The sequence below is a fragment of the Panthera onca genome, chromosome X (assembly GCF_046562875.1).
Source record: "Panthera onca isolate mPanOnc1 chromosome X, mPanOnc1 haplotype 2, whole genome shotgun sequence".
Taxonomy (NCBI): domain Eukaryota; kingdom Metazoa; phylum Chordata; class Mammalia; order Carnivora; family Felidae; genus Panthera; species Panthera onca.
Genome location: NC_138357.1, coordinates 62,995,413 through 63,016,368, shown reverse-complemented (window position 1 = coordinate 63,016,368; position 20,956 = coordinate 62,995,413). Strand labels below are relative to the sequence as shown.

The following is a 20,956-nucleotide window of genomic DNA, read 5'->3' as shown; positions in this document are numbered from 1 at the left end:
CCTCATCAAAATAAAAATCTTATGAACAGTGAAGGAAACAATCAGCAAAACTAAAAGGCAACCGACAGAATGGGAGAAGATATTTGCAAATGACATATCAGATAAAGGGTTACTATCCAAAAACTATAAAGAACTTATCAAACTCAACACCCAAAAAACAATTAATCCAGTGAAGAAATGGGCAAAAGACATGAATAGACACTTCCCCAAGGAAGACATCCAGATGGCCAACCAATACATGAAAAAATACTCCACATCACTCATCATCAGGGAAATACAAATCAAAACTACAATGAGATACAACTTTACACCTGTCAGAATGGCTAACATTAACAACTCAGGCAACAACAGATGGTGGCGAGGATGCGGAGAAAGAGGATTTCTTTTGCATTGTTGGTGGGAATGTAAGTTTCTGCAGCCACTGTGGAAAACAGTATGGAGGTTACTCAAAAAACTAAAAACAGAACTACCCTATGACCCAGCAATTGAACTACTAGGCATTTATCCACGGGATACAAGTGTGCTGTTTTGAAGGGACACATGCACCCCCATGTTTATAGCAGCACTATCAACAATAGCCAAAGTATGGAAAAAGCCCAAATGTCCATCGATGGATGAATGGATAAAGAAGATGTTGTATATCTATACAAGGGAGTATTACTCGGCAGTCAAAAAGAATGAAATATTGCCATTTGGAACTACGTGGATGGAACTAGAGGGTATTATGCTAAGCGAAATTAGTCAATCAGAGAAAGACAAATATCATATGACTTCACTCATATGAGGACTTTAAGATACAAAACAGATGAACATAAGGGAAGGGAAAGAAAAATAATATAAAAACAGGGAGGGGGACAAAACAGAAGAGACTCATAAATATGGAGAACAAATGGAGGGTTACTGGAGGGGTTGTGGGAGGGGAGATGGGCTAAATGGGTAAGGGGCACTAAGGAATCTACTCCTGAAACCATTGTTTCACTATATGCTAATTTCGATGTAAATATTAAAAAATAAAAAAATAAAATTAAAAAAAAACCGTAACCTTTAAAAATGGTGTCAGTATTTATCTGTGTGATCTTAGTAGGTCATCAATAATACTTATTATATTATGGTTTATTATGAGATTGGACTCCAACTCTGACATGCCCTAGCTCTATGTCTCCTTTTGCTGACACCATCTTAAACATGGGACTTTTATAAGGATTAATAATGTTCAGCTTGAAACATTTTAGGTGTTATTAGAGGGAAACACTGAGGGCAGGCTTTGTTTTATGTAGCAGATATACCCTGAAATATTATGTATAGTTATTTTTTTTATCAAGGTACAGCAATAAACTGAATTATACCTTACCATCTAGTTAGAAAATGATTTCAAAGGTTATTCACATTAAAAATTTTTATCCTGAGACATGCTATAACTAGCCAAAAACATGCTTATTAATAGGGCAAACACTTTAAAGTCATGACAGAACTTTTATTAAAACTTCAACACTATATACTCAGAAAATCAATTATTGTGATGAATCAGTATATTACCAAAAACTAGCATTGCCAATGAGATAGTTAATAAAGGATACTTCATATTACTAAGAAAACTCCAAGTACATTTCTTAAACAACTTTTCTCTGTGGTATTTCCTAAAGATTTTTGCATACCTTTGTCTGTTTCTCCATAATTTTATTAAGTATTTTTCTGGTATAGATTTATAATTTATATCCACTTTCACTTATAGTGATGGTATACTGTTTCTTTAAATTAACACTCCTCTATTCCACTCTCCCCTTCACATCTTACTATTTTTGAAACGTTTAGAAGAGAAATTGTGTGTATCAAAGTTTTTATGGTAAAGGGAATGTAGGATCCAATGAAAATATCAAAAAATAATACAAGTCCTGGAGAAGTGTTTAGTTTTGTAGTGTGAAAGAATGATCCTTCTGTAGTATACTATGACATTCTTGTAATATGAATGCTATATATATATATATATATATATATATATATATATCAATAGATATATAGTTAAAAAATGTTGTAAGGTGAAGATGGCTAACTGCTTTATGTAGAGGGTAGAATTTCACATGAAAAGTTAAGATTACTCATTACCATATTTCTACACATCACTTGGAATGTGTTTTTTAAGAGAAAACAAGCATTGTTACTTTTATTTTAGCCTTGGAAATGAAAGGGACTAAGGTGTTTAAAAAACCAGTTGTTATATTGGAAGTTATGACAGTACATTTTCTGTGGCTGCAGAATTTGGCTAGGAAGTGGGAGGTTATAGACAATGTGCTTAGAGATTTAACCTGCCCTTTTAGGTCAGTTTTGATTACTGTAGCATTTTAGTAAATTTTGAGACATGATATGAAATGGTATGAAAAGGTTTCCCAGCTCTGGGAAAGAGTCAGAATTGTATGCTTTGGAAGCTGGACTTCTGGATTTACTTACTTCCTTTTTTATTCTTAATATTCATGGAGTCTTTTTAAAACCAAGGAAATCAAGCAAGAGAAAAAAGGGAAAAAGACATCCACATTGGAAAGAAGCAAAATGATCTTTATTTACAAATGACATGATCTTATGAATAGAAAACTCTGGGGGCACCTGGGTGGCTCAGTTGATTAAGAATCTGACTCTTGGGGGCACCTGGGTGGCTCAGTCCATTGAGCGTCTGACTTTGGCTCAGGTCATGATCTCACAGCTCGTGAGTTTGAGCCCCACATCGGGCTGTGCTGATAGCTTGGAGTCTGGAGCCTGCTTCGGATTCTGTGTCTCCCTCTCTCTCTCTCTGCCCCTAACCCACTCGCATTCTGTCTCTGCCTCTCTCAAAAATAAACATTAAAAAAATTAAAAAAAGAAATAAAAAGAATCTGACCCTTGGTTTCAGCTCAGGTCACAATCTCACAGTTTATGAGTTTGAGCCCTGCGTCAGGCTCTGTGCTACAGCGCAGAGTCTGCTTGGGATTCTCTCTCTCTCTGCCCCTCCCCCGCTTGCTCTCTCTTCTCTAAAAATAAATATATAAACTTAAATTTTTTTAAATAATCATAGTACCTGTCCTTCTCAAACTGTTCCAAAAAATAGAAAGGGAAGGAACACTTCTGGACTCATTCTATGAAGCCAGCATTCCTTTGATTCCCAAACCAGACAGAGACCCAACAAAAAAAGGAGAACTACAGGCCAATATCCCTGATGAATGTGGATGCAAAAATTCTCAATAAGATACTAGCAAATCAAATTCAACAGCATATAAAAAGAATTATTCACCATGATCAAGTGGGATTCATTCCTGGGATGCAGAGCTGGTTCAATATTCACAAATCAATCAATGATACATCACATTAATAAAAGAAAAGATAAGAAACATGATCCTGTGAATAGATGCAGAAAAAGCATTTGAAAAAATTCAGCATCCTTTCTTAATAAAAACCCTCAAGAAAGTTGGGATAGAAGGAACATACTTAAACATCATCAAAGCCATTTATGAAAAGCACACAGCTAATAACACCTTCAATGGGGAAAAACTGAGAGCTTTCCCCCTGAGATCAGGAACACAACAGGGATGTCCACTCTCACCGCTGTTGTATAACATAGTGTTGGAAGTCCTAGTATCAGCAATCAGAGAACAAAATGAAATCAAAGTCATCAAAATTGGCAAAGATAAAGTCAAACTTTCACTTTTCACAGATGACATGATACTCTATATGGAAAACCTGACAGACTCCACCAAAAGTCTGCTAGAACTGATACATGAATTCAGCAAAGTTGCAGGATACAATTTTTAAAAAAAAAATTAGAAAAAAAACTCTGAAGAATCCACAAAATACCTACCAAATCTAATAAACTAGTTCAGCAAAATTGGATACAAGATTAATATTCAAAACTCAGTTGTGTCTAGGTAGTAGCAATGAACAATCCAAAATGGAAATAAGAAATCCATTTATAGCATCAAAAATAATAAAACACTTAGGAATAAATTTAATAAAGGAGGTATAAGACTGGTACATAAAGCACTGCAAAATATTGCTGAAAGAAATGAAAGCTACCCTAAATAAATGAGAAGACATCCTGTGTTAATGTACTGAAAGAAAATTTTCTTGGTATAGCAATATTCTCAAAACTTATCTGTATATTTATTGTGATCCTTAAGCAAAATTTCAACTGCCTTTTCTTTGGCGAAATGGACTAACTGATCCTAAAACTTATATGGAATTATAAGGGTCCCTGAACAACCAAGAACAAAATTGGAGGACACATACTCTCTGATGTCAAAAATTACTACAATGCTACAGTAATCAAAGGTATGGTACTGACATATAGACATATACATTAATGGTATAGATTTGAGGGTGCAGAAATAAATCCATACATCTATGGTCCATTCATTTTTGAAGAGTGCTAAGACTATTCAATAGGGAAATAGTGTTTCAAGAAATGGTGCTTGAACAAATGGATGACCACATGTAAATTAATAAAGTTGGACCCCTACTTCACACCATGTAGAAAATTTAACACAAAATATATCAGAGACTTAAATGTAAGAGTTAAACTATAAAACTCTTAAGATATATGGATGTATGTCTTTGTGACCTGGGTTTGGCTCCAGATTCTTAGATATGCCACACAAAACACAAGCAATGAAAGAAAAGGTAAATTACACTTAAATCAAAATTAAAAACTTTTATGCATCAAAGGACACTATCAAGAAAATGAAAAGACAACCCATAGAATGGGAGAAAATTTTTGCAAATATTATAACTGATAAGGCACTTATATATAAAATATGTACACATCTTACAACACAATACTAAAAAGACAACCCAAGTGAAAATGAGCAAAGGATTTGTTAGACATTTCTCCAAAGATACACAAATGGCTGATAAGCACATGGGAAGATGCTCAACATCATTATGGAAATGCATATCAAAATCACCATAATTTTAATCACCCCCATATCACCCCACTAGGATGGTTACATAATGAAATATAGATTATAAGAAGTATTGACAAGAAAGTGGAGAAATTAGAACCCTCCTATATTGCTGGTGAGAATATATAATGCTGAAGCCACTTTGGAAAACAGTCTGGAAGACCCTCAAAAAGTTATAGCATGACTATTTGGTCCAGTGACTCTACTCCTAGAATATATACCTAGGAGAAATAAAAATATATATATACACAAAAACATGTACACGGATATTCATAACGGCATTATACATAATTGAGAAAACATAGAAACAACTCAAATGTTCATCAAGAAATAATGTAGTATATCAATGTAATATATTATTCAGCCATAAAAATAAATGAAGTAATGATACATGCTACAACATCAATGAACCTGAAAACATTATCCTAAGTGAAAGAAGCCAGACACAAAGGCCACACGTTGCATGATTCTATTTTTATGAAATATCTAGAATAGGCAAATCTATAAAGAAACTAAATTAGTGGCTACCAGGGACAGGTGAGGAGGGAGTTGAGAATATAAAGATTACTAATTGGCATTTTGGTTTTTATTTGGGTGAAAATGTCCTGGAATTAGGTAGTGGTGGTAATCACACAACATTGTGAATGTACTAAAAACCACTGAATTGGAAATGGTTAAAATAGTAAATTTTATGTTAATTTTATCTCAGTGCAAAAAAACTTTTAAATTTTTATGAATATCACAATATAAAAAATTAAATGCTATAATATTTCACTAACTACATTTTTAGAGATATAAAAAACTACAACTATTTTTGAAGAGAATTTTTATTAAGATCAACCCAGTAAAATTTTGTGGATACATGTATAATCAGAACTGTCCTTTTGAAAAAAAATGTGTAAATCTTTTTAAAATGGAATTACAATTTTATTTGTTCACAAGCTGTTAATAAAGTTATTTTTGGGAAAGAATTCTAACTCTTTGCATTACAGAAAATAGTTCACTTTTTTTTAATAAAAACAACCTAGAGAACCATAAGAATGTTGTAACAATCTTTCATGATATCCCCACATTGTGACTTGATCACATACAAGTAAAATTAAAATTCACAGATTTAATACATAACTTACACAAAAGGAAAGTCACTCAAAAAGTTGAAAGAATATTTTTATATATTCTACTATTATAATCACAAAATGTAAAAAGGTTTCATGTTAGCTACTTTGTGATGAATAATCAGCATGAAGATGTTCTGAAATTACATTGATGCTAAAGAAAAGTTGTGTTTATACAATATTTGATAAAAAATATTCATCTCTATTAACATTACAACATGGAGGCACATATTACCAAATTATGATACTATATAGGGAAGCTTTAAACAATATTCTGAGATTCTCCTTTTTTTTCATCTTTTTTGGCCTCTTCTTTATCAGCTACTTCCTTTCCCAATTTAGCCTTCTTATTTTCCTTTCCATCTCTTCCATCTTTCCCATCTTCCTTTCCATTTTCTTCTGTTTCATCTTCCTCTTTTCCATCTTTGCCCTCCTTTCCATCTTCTCCTTTCTCTTTTCTACCTTCTTGCTTATTTCCATCTTCTTCTTCATTTCCAATTTCATCCTCTTTTCCACCTTTATTCTCCTTTTCATCTTCATTCTTTTTTCTTTCTTCTCCCAGTTTTTCTTCTCCTTTGTCTTTTTCACATTCCAATTCTTTGCTATCTTCTCCTTTTCCCTTTCCATCTTCATCCACTTTTTCATGTCCTTTCTCTCTTTCTTCTTCTTTCTCTTTGCTATCTTCTTTCCATTTTCCATCTTCACCTCTTTTTTCATATCCTTTCTCTTTTTTGTCTTCTTCCTCCTTTCCCTCTTCTTTTTCTTTCCTATCTTCATCCTCTTTTCTATCTTCTTTTCCTTTTCTATCTTTGTTCTCTTGCCCATCTTCTCCTTTCTCTTCTTTTTTGTATTGATCTTCTCCATCTCCTTTCTGATATCTCTCATCTTCTTTTCTTGCTGGTGACACTGCTTCATTCTTTTCTACTCCCTCTCCTTCAACATCTTCATTTTTTTCTTCGTTCATTTCCTCAAGTTCTTTTTCAGGAGCTGGTGCCTATATATAGAGAGGAAATAAACAAGATTATATTTATAAATTTGGAATTGTTCTCCTTAAGTATTTAGACAGAGTTATAGCTGTTTTATAATTATTCTTTTATAAAAAGAATGATCTCCATTTATAAGAAAGTAATTTTATTGTGAAAAACACCTCCCAAATATCAAGATATAAGGAAAACATCCTAAGAGATATAATTAACTAAAATAATTCCACACACATATGTAGAAATGGATATTTGGAACAATAAATTCAGGAAAATATATTCATATAAATAATTTTCATTACAAATATGGGAAACAGAGTAAATATGGAAAAATGACATATATTCTATATCAGCAATTCTCAGTGAGTAAATAAAATGCATTCTTTTGAGGAAATAATATTTTGTTTCTATAATGGTGAGATTTAGGTTTTCTTTGTAAAAGTTACTTGAAAACTCTTTGACTGGGTAGGCTGTGGGGGAGAGCTAAGATGTAGCATAGTAGGCAGATAATAGGTTTGCATCATCCCTCAAATACAGCTAGATAACTATCAAATGATTCTGAATACCCAAGAAATTTACCTGAGGATTCATAGAACAAACTACACAACTAGAGGGAGAGAAGAGGCCACATCAAGGAAGGCAGAAAGTATGGAGATGTGGTTTGGGGGTGAAATGGATCACATGTGCTGTGGAAGGGAGAGATCTGTGGTTGCAGAGAAAGTTGAGAGAGAGTGGAACACACAGGAAAATGCACAAGGAGAATGCTTACCCAAAGCCATTGGCTGGGAAAATGAAAGAGGCTGATTTTTGTGGTTTGCCACCAGTGGGGCTCAAAGACTAGAGATTTAGAGGTCCTAGGTACAGAGGAATGGGTTGGCGCCATTTCCCTCCCCTGCCCCTCAGCAATAAACCTACCTCAGTAGACAGCACAGGAACAACACTGGCTGCTTAACCTATTTACACCAAGTCCTAACACCCTGTACTCTGCTGGTACTGCTTTTCTCAGGCAAGTGTGCCTAAGGACCAGTGCAGTGAGCCCCTTCCTCAGAAGACTAGCACGACCTCCCACACACACCACTTCTATTGACCACAGATTTCTGCAAAGCTTCAGCTCTAGTCGAAATAGCATCATATCTCTTAATAAGCAGACCAGAGCACACCTAGTTAAAATTTGCAACCCTCTGGCCAAGGTCCAAACACTTCCCACTGCAGGCAAGAACAACCCTTATAAATGACTGACCTGAAGGATAGAGCAGCCAAACACAGCAGCAGAGCGCATGCAGCACACAACAGACACTTCCTGAAGAGCCAGGCCCTGAACATTATATGACCTCTTCTTCATAAAGCCATTACTCTCAAGAGCAGGAAGCATAACTGGCTTTTCTAACACAGAGAAGAAGATAGAGACCTAGAAAAATGCCCAGATGGAGGAATTCATCCCTAAAGAAATAACAGGAAAAGGTCATGGCCAGGGATCTAATTGAAACAAACATAAGTAATATGCTTGATCCAGAATTTAAAGCAACAATCGTAAGGATACTAGCTGGTCTTGAAAAAGGCATGGAAAATATTAGGGAGGCACTTGTCACAGAGATAAAAGAGCTAAAAAACAATCCAGCCAAAATGAAAATTGCAATAACTGAGATTCAAAACAGACTGGATGTAATGACCACAAGATGGAAGAGGCAGAGGAACAAATAAGTGATATAGAAGATGGAAATATGGAAAATAATGAAGCTGAACAAAACAGAGAAGAAAAATTTTGGATCATGAGAGTAGGCTTAGAGAACTCAGTGACCCCATCAAACATAATAGCATTCCTATCATATGCATCCCACAGGAACAAGAGAGAAAAGGGGCAGGAAGTTTACTTGAGGAAATACAGCTGAAAACTTCCCTAATCTTGGGAAGGGAATATTCGTCCAAATACAAGAGGCAAAGAGAACTCCCATCAAAACTGACAAAAGCAGGCCAACACAAAGACATATGGTAGTTACATATACAAAATATGGTGATAAACAATAACAACAAAAATTTTAAAAGCAGCAAGACAAAAGAAGTCCATAAAGTACAAGGTAAGACCAATAAGGTTCCACAGAAACTTGGCAAGCCAGAAGGGAGTGGCATGATAGATTCAATGTACTGAATGGTAAAAATCTACAGCCAAGCATATTCTATCCAGCATGTCTATCATTCAGGATAGGAGAGATAAAGAGGTTCCCAGACAAAAACAAACAAACAAAAACAACAACAACAAAACAAAATAAAACAAAACAAAAACCTAAAGGAGTTGGTGACCACTAAAAAAGTCTTGCAAGAAATATTACAGGGGACTCTGAGTGGGAAGGAAAGACTGAAAGCAACAAAGACTAGAAATGAACAGAGAGAATCTCCAGAAACAATGACAAAACAAGTAATAAAATTGCACTAAATACATACCTATCAATAATTAATTTGGATGGAAATGGACTAAACGCTCCAATCAAAAGACACAGGGTGTCAGAATGGATAAAAATACAAGCCCAAACTAGATGCTGCCTACAAGAAACTCATTTTAGACCTAAAGACACATGCAGACTAAAAGTGAGGGGATGGAGAAACATTTGTCTTTCAAATGGACATCAAAACAAAGCTGGAGTGGCAATACTTATATCAGAATGACTAGATTTTAAACCAATGACTGTAACAAGAGATAAAGAAGGGCACTATATCATAATAAAGGGGACTATCCAGAAAGAAGATCTAACAATTATAAATATTTATGCACCCAACATAGAGGCACCCAAATATATAAAACAATAACAAACATAAATGAATTCACTGACAATAATATAATAATAATAGGGGACTTTAAAAACCCCAAGTACATCAATGGACAGATCACCTAAACAGAAAATAAACATGGAAACAATGGTTTTGAATGACATACTGGACCAGACAGACTTAACAGATACATTCAGAATATTTCATCCTAAAGCAGCAGAATACACATTCTTCTCGAGTGAACATGGGACATTCTCCAGAAGAGATCTCATACTAGGTCAAAACTCAGACCTCAGCAAGTACAAAAAGACTGAGATCATACCATGCATATTTCCTGACCACAGTACTATGAAACTTGAAGTCAATCACAAGAAAAAATTCAGAAAGTCCACAAATACATGGAGGTTAAAGACCATCCTACTAAAGAATGATGGGTTAACCAGGAAATCAAAGAGGAATTTAAAAATACATGGAAACAAATTAAAATGAAAACACAATGGTCCAAACTTTTGGGATGCAGCAAAAGCAATCATAAGAGGGAAGTATATATAACAATACAGGCTTACCTCAAGAAGCAAGAAAAATCTAAAATAAACAACCTAACCTTACACCTAAAGGAGCTAGAAAAAGAACAACAAACAAACCCTAAAAGCAGCAAAAGAAGGGAAATAATAAAGATTAGAGAAGAAATAAATGATACAGAAAAAACAAACAAAAACCAGGAGCTGATTTCTTTGGAAAAATTAATAAAATTGATAAACCCCTAGCAGGACTTATCAAAAAGAAAAGAGAAAAGGCACAAATAAATAAAATCACAAATGAGAGAGGAGGAATAATAGTCAGCACCACAGAAATAGAATTATAGGAGAATATTACAAAAAAAACCTATATGTTACCAAATCAGAGAATCTGGAAGAAATGGATACATTCCTAGAACCATAAACTACCAAAACTGAACAGAAAGAAATAGAAAATTTGAAGAGACTGATAACCACCAAAGAAATCGAATCAGTAATCAAAAATCTCCCAACAAACAAAAGTCTAGAGCCAGATGACTTCACAGGGGAATTCTAACAAACATTTAAGGAAAAGTTAATATATATTCTTCTTAAACAATTCCAAAAAAATAGAAATGGAAAGTAAACTTCTAAATTAATTCTATGAAACCAGCATTACCCTGATACCAAAACCAGGTAAGAATTCTGCTAAAACACACACACACACCACCACCACCACCACCACCACCACCAACAACAACAACAACAACAACTACAGGGCAATAGCCCTGATATCCCTGATGAACATGGATGCAAAAATTCTCAATAAAATACTAGCAAACCAAATCCAACAATACATTGACAAAATCATTCTTCACAATCAAATGGGATTTATTCCTGGGTTGCAAGGGTGGTTCAATATTTGCAAATGAATCAATGTGATACAACACATTAATAAAAGAAAAGAATCTTATGATCCTCTCAATAGATGAAGAAAAAGCATTTGAAAAAGTACAAAATCCATTCATGATAAAAACCCACATCAAAGTAGGGATAGAGGGAGCACACCTCAACATCATAAGGGCCATATACAAAACTCAGCTAACATTACCCTTAATGGGGAAAAACAGAGCTTTTCCTCTATAGTCAGGAACAAGACATGTATATCCATTCTCACCACTGTTATTTAACATAGTACTGGAAGTCCTAGCCTCAGCAATCAGAAAACACAAAGAAATAAATGCATCCAAATCATCAAGGAAGAAGGCCAACTTTCAAATTTTGCAGTTGACATAATACTGTACACAGTGAAAACCCAAAGGCTCCACCAAAAATTGATAGAATGGATACATGAATCCATAAAGTTACGGGATACAAAATTGTGTAGAGAAATAGGTTGCATTTCTATACACCAATAATGAAGCAGCAGAAAGAGAAATCAAGGAATCAATCCCATTTACAATTACACCGAATACAATAAGATACCTAGGAATAAACCTAACCAAAGAGGTAAAAGATCTCTATTCTGAAAACTATAAAAAATTTATGAAAGATATTGAAGATGACACAAAGAAATGGAAAAATATTCCATGCTCATGAATTATAAGAACAAATAGTGTTAAAATGTCTATACTACCCAAAGCAATCTACACATTGAATGCAATTCCTACCAAAATACCACCAGCATTTTCACAGAGCTAAACCATTCTAAAATTTGTATAGAACCACAAAAGTTCCCAAATATCCAAGGCAACCTTAGAAAAGTAAATCTGGAAACATCACAATTCCAGACTTCAAGTTACATTACAAAGCTGTAGTGATCAAAACAGTATGGTACTGGCACAAAAATGGACACATAGATCAATTGAACAGAATAGAAAACCTAGAAATGAACCAAAAACTGTATGGTCAATTAGTCATTGACAAAGCAGGAAAGAATATGCAATGGGAAAAAGACAGTCTCTTCAACAAATGGTGTTGGGAAAAATGGACAGCAACATGCAAAAGAATGAAACTGGACCACTTTCTTACACCATATGGAAAAATAAATTCAAAATGGATAAAAGACCTAAATTTGAGAAAGGAAACTATCAAAATCCTAGAGGATAACACATATAGCAACCTCTTTGACATTTCCCATAGCACCTTCTTATTAGATATATCTCCTGAGGCAAGGGAAACAATAGCAAAAATAAACTATCAGGACTTCATCAAGATAAAAAGCCTCTGCACAGGAAAGGAAACAAACAACAAAACTAAAAGGCCACCAATGAAATTGGAGAAGATATTTGCAAATGACATATCTGATAAAGTGTTAGTATCCAAAATCTATAAAGAATTTATCAAACTCAACACTCAAATAATCCAGTTAAAAAGTGGGCAGAAGATATGAATAGACATTTTCCCAAAGAAGACATCCAGATGGCTAATAGACACATGAAAAGATGCTCAATATCACTCATCATGAGGAAAATACAAATCAGAACTACAATAAGATATCACCTCACACCAGTCTCAACAGCTAAAATTAACAATATAGGAAATGACAGGTGTTGGCAAGGATGTGGAGAAAGGGGAACCCTCTTGCACTGTTGGTTGGAATGCAAAGTGGAGGAGTCACTCTGGAAAATAGTATGTAGCTTCCCGAAAAAGTTAAAAATTGAACTACCCTATGTTCCACCAATTGTACTACTAGGCATTTACTCAAAGGATACAAAAATAGTGATTTGAAGGGATACATGCACCCCAATATTTATAGCATTATCAACAATAGCCAAATTATGGGAAAAGTCCAAATGTCCACCATCTGATGAATGGATATATAAGATGTGGTGTGTATATATATATATATATATATATATATATATATATATATACATACACACATACATATATACATATATATACATACATACAATGGAATAAAAAGGATTGAAATCTTGTCATTTGTGAAGACATGGATGGAGCTAGAGAGAGCTAAAGAGCCTTATGCTAAGTGAAATAAGTCAGTCAGAAAAAGATAAATACCACATGATTTTACTCATGTGTGTAATTTAAGAAACAAAACAGATGAACATAGGGGAACAAAAGAGAGCCAAATCAGAAAACAGACTTTTAACTACAGAGAACAAACTGATGTTTGCTGGAGGGGAGGTTGGTGTAGGGATGGGTTAAATGGGTGATGGGTATTAAGGAGGGCACTTGTGATGAGCATTGGGTGTTGTATGTAAGTGAGGACTCACTAAATTCTATACCTGAAACTAGTATTACACTGTATGTTAACTAACTAAATTTAAACAAAAAATAATGTAAATAAGAAATAAAAGTCTTTCACCATATAGCATAGGATCACTTACAAAATTTTTTTCCCTATTTGCACAGCTTTGGTTTGTATATTTGGCACTACATCCCATTTTCAGTGTTTTACTGCAATATCAAAAACTATGGTATGCATTAAATATGCAAATAAAGATCTATAAGAAACATTTACATAATAATTTGTTTTGCAATCTGCAAGGGGAAAAGAATCATATGATCTTGCAAAGGGATTTATGAATAGACCATTTGCCAACAAAAGGAATAAAGGATTGCTCTCTATTTAATAAAAGTCATTTTATTATTACTAAGTCATGATCACTGTCATTATTCTACCAATAGCAATGCAAACCCAATATTCTCACTACTTATACCTGTAAACTCTCATATTTTAAATTCATTTTCTTATTTTCCCCTTCAATACTATTATATGTTTTAAACTGAATATTTGTGTTCTCCATAATTTATATGATGAAACCTAATCCCCTACCTGGAGGTAGGGCCTATGAGAAGTGATTAGGTCATGAGGGAAGAGCCCTTATGGATGAGATCAGTGTCCTTACAAAAGAGACCCCAGAGATCTCTCTCACCCTTTCTGTCATGTCAGGACACAGCAAGAAGACTGCTGTGTATAAAACAGAAAGCAGGTCCTCACCAGACACCAAAAATGCTGGTGCCTTGATCTTGGACTTCTCAGCCTCCAGAACTATAAGAAATAAATTTATGTTATTTATAAGCTACCTAGTCTGTGGTATTTGTTATGGCAGCTGGAATGGACTAACACAGTATAGAACCACTACTCATTTAATGTTTCTCAACTTTTAAACTGCAAGTCAAACAAGATTTCCTTCAGTTGTACCCATTGTTGATCTTTCAAATGGATAAATCTGTTAATATTTAAAATACCTCCATAATTTTGGCTTCTCCATTTTCATCACTATATTCTTCTTTAATGACTTCTTTCTTGTTTTCAGTTATTGCTTTGGCACTTGTATCTGTGTTTTTTTCCATCGTATCATGTTCTGTCTTCATTTTCTGTCCAGCAACACAGAATAATAAAAACAAATATACAACTTAAGTGGTGTGCTAATTAAATGGCCCAGGTTATTTTATCAGCTGCTGTAATGATTTATAAAAAGATTAAAATATCCATATAAACTTAATATCAATGAAATCATCACTCGACACTTTTACCTCCATTGTAAACCCAAAGCAGCATTAAAAATGAATAATATTCTTCTGATATAAATCAAATACATTTTCTTTTAGATGAGAAGCAACAAGTTAGAATACTGACCATTGACCACTCAAAGCTAATTGCCTGCATCAGATTAGATTTTTATAAATTAACTCTTTTTGACTAGAGGGGGCCAGTTTATCTGTCATGTCTAATAATTAGCAACAGGGTTTTGTTTATTGCAAAGCCTCCAGTGACTAATAATTAAGAGAAACACTAGCAAGGGCATCACTTTATATATATTTTAAGAGATTTCCTGGGGACATAAGTGATTCAATATACGTTCTACAAGTTTTGAAATGACTTGAATCATGATTGCTTTACCAAGAAAGCTCTTTGCCTATGTGAGTAAAGAGCACTGGGTGAAGATGCCAGAAAACCTGTGTTTGAATTTTGGATCTGCTACTTACTTGATGTGATCTTGAGCAAAAGTATAAATCTTTTTGTGCATGTTTTTTTATATGTAAAAAAGAGTAATTCCACCTACCTCATAGGGGTGTTATTAGGAACAAATGGTAAAATATATGTGAAATTGCTTTAGAAACTATAAAATACAATATAGATATATTATTACTATTTTAACACACGAAAAACAGAGAGTCAAGTATAATAACGCATTTTAAAGTCCAGGATTATATAGTGTTTGTTTTATTATAACATTATCTTCTAATTTTAATGGAAATAAAGTGTTTACTATCTTAATAGCCTATAAATTGAGTACCCAATTTCATAGAATAGTGACCTTGAAATGTTAAATAGAAAAAAAATTTTTTTAAACTTTTCTCTCCTGTTGTTACTTGTTACTAAAACTTCACTTGCCCTAGTTTTAACAGTATCTTTCTTTTTATTTTTGAGAGAGAAAGTATGTGAGCAGGGAGAAGGGCAGAGGGAGAGAGAGAGAATCCCAAGCAGCCTCCACACTTAGCGTGGAGCTGATGCAGGGCTGGAACCCATGGCTCATAACCCCAGCCAAAATCAAGAGTTGAACGCTCAACCAACTGAACAGCCCAGGCGGCCCCAGCAGTATCTTTTAATCAAATAATTCAAAGCGATTTATAAATATGCCTGTAATTTACAGTTTCTCCAATCACAAAATGATGGGATTCGAGGATTTTAATGTTCCTCCTAGCTTTAAGCATTTATGATTTTAGGAAGTTAACCAATCTCTAAAATATCAGTCATACCTCAGTAAAGCAGTTTAAAAAATTACTAGTATTATATTTGCACACAGTTATAAAGAAAGAAAGAAAGAAAGAAAGAAAGAAAGAAAGAAAGAAATAACAACATGGAGAAACGAACTTAATATTGAGGCTATTTCTATTTCTAATGTCATTAGCCATAACATTAGAGTATAGAATATCAATTATGTTCATTTAAAAATAGTTTATGTCGGGAACCCTCTTGCAACTGTTGGTGGGAATGCAAATTGGTGCAGCCACTCTGGAAAACAGTGTGGAGGTTCCTCAGAAAATTAAAAATAGACCTACCCTATGACCCAGCAATAGCACTGCTAGGAATTTACCCAAGGGATACAGGAGTACTGATGCATAAGGGCACTTGTACCCCAATGTTTATAGCAGCACTCTCAACAATAGCCGAATTATGGAAAGAGCCTAAATGTCCATCAACTGATGAATGGATAAAGAAATTGTGGTTTATATACACAATGGAGTACTACATGGCAATGAGAAAGAGCGAAATATGGTCCTTTGTAGCAACGTGGATGGAACTGGAGAGTGTGATGCTAAGTGAAATAAGTCATACAGAGAAAGACAGATACCATATGTTTTCACTCTTATGTGGATCCTGAGAAACTTAACAGAAACCCATGGGGGAGGGGAAGGAAAAAAAAAAAAAAGAGGTTAGAGTGGGAGAGAGCCAAAGCATAAGAGACTGTTAAAAACTGAGAACAAACTGAGGGTTGATGGGGGGTGGGAGGGAGGGGAGAGTGGGTGATGGGTATTGAGGAGGGCACCTTTTGGGATGAGCACTGGGTGTTGTATGGAAACCAATTTGACAATAAATTTCATATATTGAAAAATAAAAATAAATAAATAAATAAATAAAAATAAAAATAGTTTATGTGAAAACACTTTGCAAACTGTAAAGTATTATCAAATGTTAGTTACTACTATTATTACAAAGCATTATTTTGGTTACTACAGTTTACACCTTTTGTTTTTCCAGCAATATTGGTGTTGTGACTATATGATGTCAAAGGCATATATATTTTACAAGTCTACCCAACTAAAATTTTATTTTGTTTCTTCCTAATAAAAATGTCAAAATACGGTAGACAATCACAGAACGTGAACAAATATTCCTTACTCAAAAAGTTTACATGTACCATATGGTATAATATAACATATTACTAGCTAAACAGAAAGTAAAGAAAGCAAAATGATCAGCTGTATGCCTTTCCAAAAACATTATTTTTAAATGTTTTTTAATGTTTAGTTTTGAGAGAGAGAGAGAGAGAGAGAGAGAGAGCGAGCGCGTGTGCGAGTGAGTGGGGGAGGGGCAGAGAGAGAGGGAGACACCGAATTCAAAGCAGGCTCCAGGGTCTGAGCTATCAGCATACAGCCTGATGCAGGGCTCAAACCCATGAACCCTGAGATCATGACCTGAGCCGAAGTCAGATGCTTCACCGACAGCCACATCACCTAGGCGCCCCTCCAAAAAAATTATTTCTAAAGAAGAGTAATCTTCTGTCAACATTGCATGTTGAATTTTACCTTTGTAATCGATGTTCTTTTGGGCTTCAACTCTGGTGTAATGGGCACGGGCATCTGCATCAAAAAACACAAGTCATGGTTGGGGGGAGGAAAAAATCATAATTGAAGACAGATTACTAATAATGAAATCCAACCTCTTAATTTCAATAAATGGGTATAGTTCGGACCAAGCACTAGGAAAAACAAACAAACAAACATGTCCTTAGTGTGAAATTTTTTACAACAACATCCAAAATAAATCTTGTACTAAATAGGTAGTATTGTGTAGGATTCCCTGAATTTTAAAAGTACATTTTACAATACATGAGAAGCGTTTTAAAAAGACCACTTACAGCAGACAGTCTGGCTGATCTTCTTTTTGGCTATAAGTAAAAAAAAAAAAACAAAACAGTTAACAGAATTATGGACACACAAAACTAGAATTATTTATATTGTGAAAATATTTAGTGCAACCCTACATGAGCATTGTTTTTAAAGAGGCAGTTGTAAACTTGAGTAGAATATATAGTAGAAATATAAATTTTTATTTCCCCTACCCTGGACCCTTTATACAGCTAAAGAAAAATATCTCAAATTAAACTTCAAATGCTAAGCTAAATGAACGCAATGGCTAATAACAAGGAGCATATTTAGAAATAAGAATATAGCCCCTTCTTGCAAACTGACAAAGATGGTTTTTTTTTGTTTTTTGTTTTTTTTTGTTTTTGTTTTTGTTTTTTTTGCTTAAAAGGAAGAAACTCTCTTCAGAGCTTAACAAGCATAAGGTCCTAAATTCCAAGAAGTTTGTAATTTTCAATACCTGCTATATTTCTGAGAGAGCTCACTAGCATACCATATTCATACTCATATGGTACAAATATACAAATCAGCATCTATTTTTAGCTGCTTGTGTGTCTCAAATTCATAAAACAAGTGGATTTTTTCAGTCATATTCTAAAACTAAAAAAAAACTCACCCCCTGCCTGGTGCCATCTTGACTGGCAGCCTATACAGAGGAGAAAACCACACAGGAATCAGGTCATCGATATAAACACATTAGAAAATATTGCATATGGATTACAGTTGTAACATAACCACTTATGACTTTTTTCCTGGATTCCAGCTCAAGTAGCCACGTGTTATTTCCTAGTAGCATGCTACATACTGCTGTCCGCTAATGTGCAAATGTGCACCAAGATGCAAATGCATTCTCAAGACATAAATTCACACAACTAATAATTCCATCCTTTTGTGTAAATTGCATCTCCTACAAACAAACCTTTTAAATTTTAAAATCCACCTGCTGTAGCCAGTGTTAAAGCCAAAAAAAAGTGTGGGGGTGGGCAGAATGAAGGAGGAACTTCCCGCAATTTCCCTGTGTTTTGCCTTATGTTTTATATGCAATTGTACTTATCTGATCCTCTCTACTGGCTGGATTAATTTTTCCAAGTCCTTCATACAAAAACTACAACCCCCACAATGTTTCAATGCTTGCTTGCTTTCTCTTTCTTTGTTCTTTCTTTTTCTTTCTTTCTTTCTTTCTTTCTTTCTTTCTTTCTTTCTTTCTTTGTTTCTTTCTTTCTTTTTCCTTCTTTCCCTTTCTTTCTTTCCTTCCTTTCGGTCCTTCCTTCCTTCCTTCCCTCTTTTTCTTTTATGGAGGGAACCCCTGCAACGTCAATGCATTATTCCGAGGAGCTGGCCATGGGCTTTAAAACTTCCCGCCACTACCTGCTACAAGGTTGCTGTCAGATCTGTAAAATAGCACGACCCATTGCACAAGCCTAGAAAAGCTCAGCAGAGGGAATCTCAGGAAATGGGATGGTTACTAAAAACCATTGCTTTTTGTATTTGAGCAGCCCTTTATTCTGGGAATTATCAAGCTATTACATGATTCATACAGCCCCAGAGCACAGGGGAATTTCGGTCTTATTCCTATGTTTTAGAAATAGGGAAGGTGGCCGGATAAATAGGAATAATATCAAAACAATCACACTGCTTTACATCAGCACAGTGTTTTCCAATTTTATGAAGCAATGAAACAGCGTTCAATTTCACTACTAAGGGACACCCCCCTTCCCAAAACAACAAACAAATATTCAAATAAACACTGGTAGTAAATTTATCTCTTGTCCAAGAGAGGAGTCACAATTTTTGAAATGAGGGTTTGCAGAATACCTGTAGCCCTTGAATACCTCAAATCAATTCTGCATGTCTAAAAGTGAATAAATCCACGCTACCGCAACATCAGCAATAGTTTTTATCTTACGCAGTTCTCTTGCCATCTCTCCACCTTTACACAAAGAGTTTGGAGAACCCCAGATCTCATAGCCCTAAAGTTGCTAATTGCAGAGGTGGTTCTCTCCTTCTTTAAGACAGTTTGAAGTCTGCGCCGCCTAATGGCACAGGATTACCATTGCATAGCCATCTGGCATGACAAGAAGTGGAGGAGGGAAGAGGAAAAAGGAAAAAGAAAACGGGAAGAACAAAGGCAAATACGGGAGAAAGCCGTGGCTTTCGTTACCCCAAACGGGACGGTTCCCGGAGAAAAGCCGGAGGCTGAGGAGGAAACTGGTGCCTGGAAGTGTGGTTAAGAGAAGTGTTCTCCAATAGGGTAAGCGGAGGAAGGGAGGTGGGGTAGGAAGCGACAGCACAACGCTATGGCTGTTTGTAATTCAGCATGGAGACACCTCTTAAACGATTATTTCCCTTAAACAAAACAAGCCGAAAGTGAACTACTAGTTGCATTCAAGACCATCCTTAATCTTACACTGATCATTCTTTGCCTTTCTTTCCCCCTTCCATTCAGTACATCACAAAATCGAACTAGAAGCCAAAATGCTTTCTAAAACCTCTACGGATTAGGAAATATGTATTTCAGTCTCTAATTCCCCTTCTATCTTCCTATTTCACTTACCTTTCTTTTGGGCATTGTTGCAGCTCTCTACAGGAGATCTTAATCAGCAGAAAAAAAGCCGAAAGCAGTCTCTGCCCAAGCGCTCAGAGAGCAACTGAGTTTTCAATGAACTAATTGCAGCACGACCTGTACTCGGCAAAACAAACAAACAAACAAACAAACAAACAAAAAAACCCCAAAACAAAACAAAACAAAACAAAACAAAACAAAACAAAAAACCACCTCGTTATTGGCAACATTAAACGCACCAAGACGCAACCAAACTACGTGAATGGTTAGTTGGAGTGGGAGCCAGATTTGAATGACAGGCAGTGAGACCAATAAAGAAAGCTGATCTACCCAGGGGCGTGGTCCACAGACTTGTCAGACGCCCTGCTAAGGCTGCCTTTTCAGACCGCTGGTGTGGCGGAGGAGCACGCGGACTTGATAAATGCAAAATGCTCAAGCTTAAGACTGGCGGGAAAGCCAGAGTTGTCTTGATTTTGTTTTTCTTTTATGT

At 35.0% G+C, this 20,956-nt stretch overlaps 1 protein-coding gene across 2 annotated transcripts; it reads right to left on the bottom strand.

The window, feature by feature from the left end:
* Positions 1-4,754: 4,754 nt before the first annotated feature.
* On the bottom strand, positions 4,755-20,710 carry HMGN5 (high mobility group nucleosome binding domain 5). Of its 2 annotated transcripts, XM_081792459.1 has the most exons (6): positions 20,458-20,710; positions 18,520-18,549; positions 17,897-17,926; positions 17,565-17,618; positions 14,499-14,627; positions 4,755-7,031 (listed from the first exon to the last, which is right to left on the bottom strand). In XM_081792459.1, the coding sequence occupies exons 1-6, from the start codon at positions 20,470-20,472 to the stop codon at positions 6,300-6,302; spliced, it is 990 nt and encodes a 329-aa protein (XP_081648585.1). In that variant the 5' UTR covers positions 20,473-20,710; the 3' UTR covers positions 4,755-6,299. The 2 variants fall into 2 exon arrangements, with proteins under 2 accessions (XP_081648585.1, XP_081648586.1); XM_081792460.1 differs by lacking the exon at positions 18,520-18,549 and having other exon boundaries at positions 20,458-20,708.
* Positions 20,711-20,956: the final 246 nt, after the last annotated feature.

Excerpts from the sequence above, each read along its gene's own strand:
- HMGN5 (XM_081792459.1), bottom strand. Across the intron at positions 17,927-18,519 it reads AAGATGGCACCAGGCAGGGG|CCAAAAAGAAGATCAGCCAG; the intron begins GTGAGTTTTTTT and ends TTTTACTTATAG. Across the intron at positions 14,628-17,564 it reads AAAGAACATCGATTACAAAG|AAAATGAAGACAGAACATGA; the intron begins GTAAAATTCAAC and ends GTTGCTGGACAG.